The 10,113-nt window shown below is 47.9% G+C and overlaps 1 protein-coding gene across 1 annotated transcript; it reads left to right on the top strand.

Moving 5' to 3' along the window:
- Positions 1-782: 782 nt before the first annotated feature.
- Positions 783-1,739, top strand: LOC128847435 (olfactory receptor 11A1-like). Its single transcript, XM_054046820.1, has one exon. It carries the CDS (start codon positions 783-785, stop codon positions 1,737-1,739), a length of 957 nt encoding a protein of 318 aa, XP_053902795.1.
- Positions 1,740-10,113: the final 8,374 nt, after the last annotated feature.

The following is a 10,113-nucleotide window of genomic DNA, read 5'->3' as shown; positions in this document are numbered from 1 at the left end:
GATGCAGATAGATGCCTACTGAGATTTTCAAAAGCACCTAGGCACCTAACTCCCATTGATTCCAATGGGAGTTAGGCACTTAAACTGCTTAGGTGCTGTTGCCAATCTCACTAGGCAACTATCTGCATCTTTAGATGCCTAAATACCTTTTGGAAATCTGGCCCCAATTTTTTTATTTAAGATAAGGAGAATTGTTGATAGTTCAAATTATATTGTTACATAAATATTCAGAGCAACTAATAAGAAGGTCTGGGGAACCAGCAAAACTGAGACAGTATAGATTGTAATACTCAGTGAGTTACAGGTGGGATTTTTGTAGTTTAATGGGAGTTGCATGCCAAACTCCCATATGCCCACAGCAAGTAAATATAAAGGAGGGAATATTCAAAGCACCCTAATAGACTCGGATGCTCAGTTCCCTTTAAAATTAATGTGAATTTGGCATCCTAATCCCCTAGGCAGCTTTGGAAAATTCCATCCAATGTTTTTGTGACAATTACATGCGTGATTTTTCTTATAATTTCATTCCATTTGGTCCATCTTTTCTTGAATACCTCCATGATTAATCTAATTCAGGCAGTAAGACATCCCATTTCTCTCAATTTGTTGGTGGTGATCAATCTTCTTTCAGTAGATGGTGTTTGGTTTTGCAACCATAGGGATGAAAGCCATTTATTGACATAGGACTGCATTTTAAAGGCGGGTCTAGTCCCAGAATCTTTCTGGTTTATTGTCTGTCTGTGCTTGATTTATGCACTGTGCTTTCTCTAGAAACCGTGCACATGACAGATGTCGAGAGGGGAAATCAAAGTGACATTACAGAATTCATCCTCCGCGGGTTCAGGAACCTCTACCCATTCCAGACGGGTCCCTTTGTGCTGGTTCTACTAACATACATCACCACCGTGGCTGGGAACACCCTGATCATTGTCACTATTCTGGTTGACAAGGGCCTCCACACCCCCATGTATTTCTTCCTGGGAAACTTGTCCTTCTTGGATATCTGGTACACGTCCAACATAGTCCCCAAAATGCTGCAAGGTTTCTTGGCTGAGAAGGGCGTGGCGATCTCCTTCAGTGGCTGTGTCACGCAGCTTTATATCTTTGGCTCCCAGGCTGCCACAGAGATCTTGCTGCTAACGGTGATGGCTTACGATCGCTACTTAGCGATATGCAACCCTCTGCGTTACATGACCCTCATGAACCGGAGGGTGTGCATTAAGCTGGCATCCTGCTCTTGGCTGGGTGGCTTCCTCTTCAACCCAGTGCTAATTGCCTGGATTTACAGGCTACGTTTCTGCGGCCCTAATGAAATTGACCATTTCTTCTGTGATTTCATGCCCCTGGTAAAGCTGTCATGCAGTGACACCCATCTGATCACTTTAGCATCATTCCTGCTAGCAGCTACAGCCACCCTGATCCCCTTCTTGCTAACCCTGACATCCTACGCATTCATCATAGCAGCGATAGTAAAAAACCCTTCCAGCACCGGAAGGCAGAAGGCCTTCTCCACCTGCACCTCCCACCTTACTGTGGTCAGCACTTTCTACGGGGCTCTGGCCATGGTCTACATTGTGCCGAAAGCCAACTCAGCTGTAAACCTAAACAAAATATTCTCCCTTCTCTACAGCCTTGTTACCCCATTGCTCAATCCTCTGGTCTACTCCCTGAGAAACAAGGACGTGAATGACGCCCTGAGGACTATGGCCGCTAGACTGATGGATTTTCGAAGGAGATAAAGTAAAAAAGGGAGTGTGGGGGACTTTAAAATGAAAAATACTGGGCCACATTCCCAGATGGTGTAAACTGACATAACTTCATTTGAATCAGTGGAGCTGTGCCAGTTTGTACAGGCAGTCCTCGACTTTATGACATTTGACTTAAGACAAATGGCATTTACGACATTTATAAACTGAAGAATAAAATCAGCTTTACGACGCTGGTTTTGACTTTATGATGCTCCCCCATTCATAACATGTATGTATGGGAAAATTGGTTCAGAGTTATGACGTTTTGACTTAAGACGTGATTTTCAGGAACCAATTGTGTCTTAAATCCGCGGACTGTCTGCACTAGCTACAAATCTGGTCCATGCCCCACCCCGCCAGATTTAACAGACAAGGGAATCCCATGTTGTACTCCCAGCTGATCAGGATGAATATCATAAACCATTTCCCAGAAACATTTTCTCAAAAATTGAACTGAGTTCACATCCCATACCTGCCTGAATAAAGATTAATTTGGAATTAATTATTGCTGTTGTTTTTCTTTATTATTAAGGTAGCTAACAAAGATTGCAGTCAGAACTGGGGCCTAGTTCTGCCAAGTATTATCCATAGTCCCTGCCACCAAAGAGCACAGAATCAAAAAAGACTTCAGTTTGCCCACAAACAGCTGGCTGGAAGGACAGAAGCGTGGTTAGCATCCTACTTTCAGAGGTGGGAAACCCAGATTCAATGTATTGCTCCGCCACAGACTCTGTGTGTGACCTTGGGCAAATCCTTTGTCTCTGTGGGCCAGATTTTCGAAGGTGTTTAGGTCCCTACACTGCTTAGATGCTTTTTTAAATCCCACCAGGAGCTAGAGTCACAAAGAGACTTAGGCACCTAACTGTCACCTTAGTTGCCTAAATCCCAGAATAAGGCCCCTCTGGGATTCTGCCACCAAACCCTATGGAAACTTCAACTTGCGCAGTGCTCAAAGCTTACCTACTACTTTGGAAAATAATGAAAACGTCATCGGGCTAGAGAGAGAGAGAAAGCACAAGCACAAGAATGGCTCTAGTCTAGTGGGTAGAGCACTCCCGGGGAGGTGGGAGACCCAGGATCCAGTCCCCCTGCTCCACTGCATTTTTTAATTATTTAGCCACAGTGGAACCACTTCCCCTGGAGAGACAAAGGGTCTTGTATTGGAATATGCTATAGGCCAGTGGTTGGGGCACTCACCTGAGAAGAGGCAAATCCCTTCTCCCCTTCAGTTAAAGGGGGGGACTTTGAACCTGGGGTTTCCCACAACCCAGATGAGTGCCCTAACCACTGGGCTAAAAGTGATGAGAGAGCTCCTCCTCTGCATACAGGGCACACTTGGCATGCTTTGAGAGTGTTTATCAGACCGGGCCCCACAAGCAAATTCAGCAGAGGAACGTCTCTCTTCCCACACTGCACACGGGCTTAGGCGTCCAGACACTTAGAGTGGAGCAGCAGGGTACATGCTCAGAGACAGAAACATCGGCATGTAGGGAACGTTCACTGCAAAAATTTAGGTGCTGACTCCCAGTGTCAACTACAGAATATTAATGGAGATATCCTATCTCCTAGAACAGACCTTGAAAGTTCATTGAGTCCAGCCCCCTGCCTTCACAAGCAGGACCAAGTACTGATTTTGCCCCAAATCCCTAAGTGGCCCCCTTAAGGATTGAATTTATAATCCTGGATTTAGCAGGCCAATGCTCAAACCACTGAGCTATCCCTCCCCACAGGGATTGGTGACAGCTGAGTGGGATGGTTGTGAATTGCAGTGGGGCCTGATTCTGGGATTTAGGCACCCAAAGACCTTTGGTTAATCTTGCTCTAGCTGTAGAACTGGTTGATGTTACCTCTTCTTTGGGGCAAGGGAAGAGCCAGGGACTCTCAGGGACAAAATCTGTCTCCTGGCCTGCTCCAGTATAAACCTCTCATCTTTGCCATCTTTTCATGCATAATTTAGGACCTTACAATCCCCTATCCCCATCCTCCACCACCCTAGATTGCCCGGCAAGTTAAGCTTGTGCTCAAGCACTGTACTGAATTGGGCTCTAAATTGCTAGGAGTCTCCTGGGGGAAGCTACCATTTTGTGCTTACTTCTAAAACAAACTGTTACTGATGAGCTACACACACTGTGCTCTCTGTCGTGAAGACTTTATTTATGTTTCTTCTTCTGTTCTGTTTGCCTTTAATATAAAATAAAAAGTCATTGAGACTGAGGCTGAGATTTTCAAAGCTGTCTAAGGCCTGGTCTACACTACAATTTTAGGTCGAATTTAGCAGCGTTACCTCAATTTAACCCTGGACCTGTCCACACGACGAAGCCCTTTTTTCAAATTAAAGGGCTCTTTAAATTGATTTCTTTACTCCACCTCCGACGAGGGGATTAGCACTGAAATCGGCCTTGCCGGGTCGAATCTGGGGTAGCGTGGATGCAATTTGATGGTATTGGCCTCCGGGAGCTATCCCAGAGTACTCCATTGTCACCGCTCCGGACAGCAGTCTCAACTCAGATGCACTAGCCAGGTAGATAGGAAAAGGCCCACGAACTTTTGAATCTCATTTCTTGATTTGGCCAGCGTTGCAAGGTGCAGGTGAGTGCAGATTTCATCAGCAGAGGTGACCATGATGGAGTCCCAGGATCGCAAAAGAGCTCCAGCATGGACCGAATGGGAGGTACGGGATCTGCTCGCCGTATGGGGAAACGAATCCGTGCTAGCTGAACTCCGTTCCAGTAAACAAAATGCCAAAAAATTAGAAAAAGTCTCAAAGGGCATGAAGGAGAGATGCCATAACAGTGATGAAAAGCAGTGATGCGTGAAAATTAAGGAGCTAAGGCAAGTCTACCAAAAACCAAGAGAGGCAAACGGCTACTCCGGGTCAGAGTCCCAAACATGCTGCTTCTATGATGAGCTGCATGCCATGTTAGGGGGTGCAACCACCACTACCCAAACCCTGTGCTTTGACTCAGTCAATGGAGAAGCACGGAAGACGGAAGCGGGTTTTGGGGATGAGGAAGATGATGATGAAGAGATTGAAGATAGCTCACAGGAAGGAAGCGGAGAAATGGTTTCCCCAACAGCCAGGATATGTTTTTCACTCTGGACCTGGAGCCAATAACTCCCGAACCCACCCAAGGCGGGCTCCCGGATTCTGAAGGCGGAGAAGGGACCTCTGGTGAGTGTACCTTTGTAAATGTTACACATGGTTTAAAAGCAAGAGTGATTAATGATTAATTTTCCCTGGCATTCGCGGCCAGTACAGCTACTGGAAAAGTCTGTTAACGTGTCTGGGGATGGAGCGGAAATCCTCCAGGGACATCTCCATAAAGCTCTCCTAGATGTACTCCCAAAGCCTTTGCAAAAGGTTTCTGGGGAGGGCGGCCTTATTCCGTCTGCCAGGGTTGGATACTTTACCACGCCAGGCCAGTAGTACATAGTCTGGAATCATTGCATAACAAAGCATGGTAGAGTATGGTCCCGGTGTTTGCTGGCATGCAAACAATATCCGTTTCTTATCTCTCTGTGTTATCCTCAGGAGAGTGATATCATTCATGGTAACCTGGTTGAAATAGGGTGATTTTATTAAGGGGACATTCAGAGGTGCCCATTCCTGCTCGGCTGTTTGGCTGTGGCTGAACAGAAATGTTCCCCGCTGTTAGCCACACAGTGGGAGGAGGGGTGAAGCGATCATCTCAGATAATTGGAGGGGGCTTGTGGGGGAGGTATTTGGGTTTGCGCTGCATGCTAACCCGCAAACCACAGCCCCTCCTTTTAAATTGCCAACCCATTTTAAATGGCCAACCCAACGGCCGCTTAGTATGAGAAATGAGGGCGCTGCTGTTTGATACCATTCCCACATGTTATGAAGGTTAAAGAAACCAAAAGACTGTGGCTTACCATGGCTGCCTGCAAGCCAAATTCTGTTGCCTGGCACTGTGTGAGTGATCTCTCACACCAAACTGGCAGGCCCTCAATATAAGAGGCAAAATGCGACCTTGTAACGAAAGCACATGTTCTATGTAATCTGAACAACAAGGTTTAAGTGAAAGAGTCTACCCATTGTTCTCTAAAATGTGCCTTTTTAACTACCACTCTCCCTTTTCTTCCACTAGCTGCAAATGTTTCTCCTTCGCAGAGGCTAATGAAGATTAGAAGGTGAAAAAAACGCACTTGGGATGAAATGTTCTCTGAGCTCCTGCTGTCCTCCCACACTGACAGAGCACAGCAGAATGCGTGGAGGCAGACAATGTCAGAGTGCAGGAAAGCACAATATGAACGTGAGGAGAGGTGGTGGGCTAAAGAGAGTAAGTGGCGGGCTGAAGATGATAGGTGGTGTCAGCTTGCTGACAGAAGGCAGGAGTCAATGCTCAGGCTGTTGGAGGATCAAACTCATATGCTCCAGCATATGGTTGAGCTGCAGGAAAGGCAGCAGGAGCACAGAGCGCCACTACAGCCCCTGTGTAACCAACAGCCCTCCCCCCACAAGTTCCATAGCCTCCTCACCCAGATGCCCAAGAATGCGGTTGGGGGGAGTCCAGCCACTCAGCCACTCCATCCCAGAGGATTGCCCAAGCAACAGAAAGCTGGCCTTCAATAAGTTTTAAAGTTTTTAAGATTTAAAGTTTAAAAGTGCAGTGTGGCCTTGTCCTTCCCTCCTCCCCCACCCCACCCGGTGCTTCCCTCCCGGGCTACCTTGGCAGTTATCCCCCTATTTGCGTGACGAATTAATAAAGAATGCATGAATGTGAAGCAACAATGACTTTATTGCTTCTGCAAGCGGTGATCAAAGGGGGGAGGGGAGGGTGGTTAGCTTACAGGGAAGTAGAGTGAACCAAGGGGGGGCAGTTTCCATCAAGGAGAAACAAACAAAACTTTCACACTGTAGCCTGACCAGTCATGAAACTGGTTTTCAAAGCTTCTCTGATGCGCACCGTGCCTCCTGTACTCTTCTAACCACCCTGGTGTCTGGCTGCGCGTAATCAGCGGCCAGGCGATTTGCCTCAATCTCCCACCCCGCCATAAATGTCTCCCCCTTACTCTCACAGGTATTGTGGAGCGCACAGCAAGAAGTAATAAAAATTGGAATATTGGTATCTCTGAGGTCTATCCAAGTCAGTAAACTGTGCCAGTGTGCTTTTAAACGTCCAAATGCACATTCCACCACCATTCTGCACTTGCTCATCCTATAGTTGAACAGCTCCTGACTACTGGGCAGGCTGCCTGTGTACGGCTTCATGAGCCATGGCATTAAGGGGTAGGCTGGGTCCCCAAGGATAACTATAGGCATTTCAATGTCCCCAACGGTTATTTTCTGGTCTGGGAAGAAAGTCCCTTCCTGCAGCTTTTGAAACAGACCAGAGTTCCTGAAGACATGAGTGTCATGTACCTTTCCCAGCCATCTCACGTTGATGTTGGTGAAATGTCCCTTGTGATCCACCAGTGCTTGCAGCACCATTGAAAAGTACCCCTTGCCGTTTATGTACTCTCTGGCTTGGTGGTCCGGTCTCAAGATAGGGATATGGGTTCCGTCTGTCGCCCCACGACAGTTAGGGAATCCCATTTCAGCAAAGCCATCCACTATGACCTGCACATTTCCCAGAGTCACTACCCTTGATATAAGCAGCTCTTTGATTGTCTTGCTACCTGCATCACAGCAGCCTCCACAGTAGATTTGCCCACTCCAAATTGATGCCTGACTGACCGGTAGCTGTCGGGCGTTGCAAGCTTCCACAGTGCTATGGCCACTTGCATCTCAACTGTGAGGGCTGCTCTCATCTTGGTATTCTGGTGCTTCAGGGCAGGGGAAAGCAAGTCACAAAGTTCCATGGAAGTGCCCTTACGCATGCGAAAGTTTTGCAGCCACTGGGAATCATCCCAGACCTGCAACACTATGCGGTCCCACCAGTCTGTGCTTGTTTCCCAGGCCCAAAATTGGTGTTCCACGGCATGAACCTGCCCAATTAACACCATGATGTGCACATTGCCAGGGCCCGTACTTTGTGAGAAGACTACGTCCATGTCTATGTCCTCATCACTCTCGTCACCACGCTGCCGTTGCCTCCTCGCTTGGTTTTGCTTTGGCAGGTTCTGGTTCTGCATATACTCCAGGATAACGCACGTGGTGTTTATAGTGCTCATAATTGCCGCGGTGATCTGAGCAGGCTCCATGATGCCAGTACTATGGCGTCTGGGCTGAAAAAAGGCACGAAACGATTGTCTGCTGTTGCTCTGATGGAGGAAGGGGCAACTGATGACATGGCTTACAGGGAATTAAAATCAACAAAGGGGGTGGCTTTGCATCAAGGAGAAACACAGATAACTGTCACACAGAATGGCCCCCTCAAGGATTGAACTCAAAACCCTGGGTTTAGCAGGCCGTTGATTTCATGGAAGGAGGGAGGGAGGAAGCAAATGAATACAAAACAAATCAGGTCTATTTCTTGTTTTGATCCACTCCATCTACCTTTTACATCTTAGGCTGGCAGCATACGGTGCAATACGACTGCTAGCCATCATCATCTCCTGGGTGCTCGGCAGAAGATGGGAATGATCTGACTGAGTCACTCCCATGTCTGCCCAGGCGCCCCTGACCGACCTCACCGAGGTCGGCTAAAAGAGCACCCAGGAATATGATGACGACAGCTACCAGTCGTAATGCACTGTCTGCTGCCAAAAGGCAATGAACTGCTGCTGTGTCCCATGTCTGCCAGCACCCAGGAGACGTACGGTGACGGTGAGATGAGCGGGCTCCATGCTTGCCATGGTATGGCATCTGCCCTGGCAATCCAGGAAAAGAGGTGCAAAACAATTGTCTGTCGTTGCTTTCACAGAGGGAGGGAGGAGGGGCCTGACAACATGTACCCAGAATCATCCGCGACACTGTTTTTGCCCCATCAAGCATTGGGATCTCAACCCAGAATTCCAATGGATGGCGGAGACTGCAGGAACTGTGGGACAGCTACCCACAGCTACCCACAGTGCAACGCTCTGGAAGTCGACGCTAGCCTCGGTACTGTGGATGCGGTCCGCTGACTTAATGCACTTCTAGCATTTTATGTGGGGACACACACAATCGACTGTATAAAAATGATTTCTAAAAAACGGACTTCTATAAATTCGACCTAATTTCATAGTGTAGACATATCCTAAGGGATTCAGGTGTCCAAATCCCAATAAAATCACTGGGTGTCCAAATCCCCTAGACAGTTTTCAAAGGCTCAGCTGGAAAGTACATGCTTACTGTTTGTGAATGGGAAACAGAAAAGAAGTCAAAGTCTAAGGCCTTGTCTACACTACAGAGTTTTGTCGACCAAAGTCACCTTTTGGTGACAAAACTGTGCAAGCGTACACACTGCAATGTCCCTCCAAGCGACGAAAGTCTCCTGTTTTTGCGGCAAAATGAAACCAGTTCAACGAAATGCGGAGAGTATTTTGTGGCAATGTTTTGGTAACAAACTGTGAGTGTGGATACCATGCTTGGTTTTTTTCGCTGTAATTGGCCTCCAGAGGTGTCCCACAATGCCCATTCTGACTGCTCTGGTCAGCAGTTCGAACTCCGCTGCTCTGCTCCCAGGTACACAGGCATCCACTCCTCTCCCCCCAACCCCGAAGTCCCAGGAATTTTGAAATTCCACTCCCTTGGCGTGGAGAATTCACATCACGTCTTCCCAGCTGACCATGGCATCTCCATGCGGCAAACGCTCTCCCGCTTGGCGCACGGCTGAGTTGTTGGATCTCCTGAGTATATGGTGAGAGTAAGCTGTGCAGTCTCAGCTCTGCTCAAGCCGCAGGAATTTCAACACCTACAGGCAGATTTCTCATGGCTATGAGAAAGGCTATGAACGGGACACTTTGCAGTGCTGAGCCAATATAAAGGAGCTTAGGCAGGCGTACCAGAAGGTGAGGGAGGCAATCCGTCACTCCAGTGGTGCGCCGAAGACATGCCGCTTCTGCCAGGAGTTGTACGCCATCTTCCCTCGGCAGACAGTGGAGTGAACCCTGATGAAGAAGTAGTGGATAAGAAGATGGAGGTGGAGGACACTGTGGAGGACAACGCTGGATCGTCCGGTGGTCTGATGACTCAGGACATCCCTTGCACTCAGGAGGGGTCTAGGCAATCCAAGGAGTCCAGCTCCACCACGTACGCTGTGGAGGCGGAGGCAACCGGTAAGTGTTCTTTTTGGTGTTCCCTGGTTAGATGAGGTTCAGCTGTGCTTTTCTTTGTGTAAAGTGGGCCAAGGGATAGCAATGGGCAAGAATAGTGTGCTTGAGTGTGCTCCACATTCCCATGTGCAACTAACCGGTGCGGCAGAGCAGCGTGTTAATGCAAACTGCAATTTTGTGGGAATCTTCCATTGATATCTTTGAA

This window comes from Malaclemys terrapin, chromosome 13, assembly GCF_027887155.1.
Source record: "Malaclemys terrapin pileata isolate rMalTer1 chromosome 13, rMalTer1.hap1, whole genome shotgun sequence".
Lineage (NCBI taxonomy): Eukaryota > Metazoa > Chordata > Testudines > Emydidae > Malaclemys > Malaclemys terrapin.
This window is presented reverse-complemented; position numbering and strand designations above follow the sequence as displayed.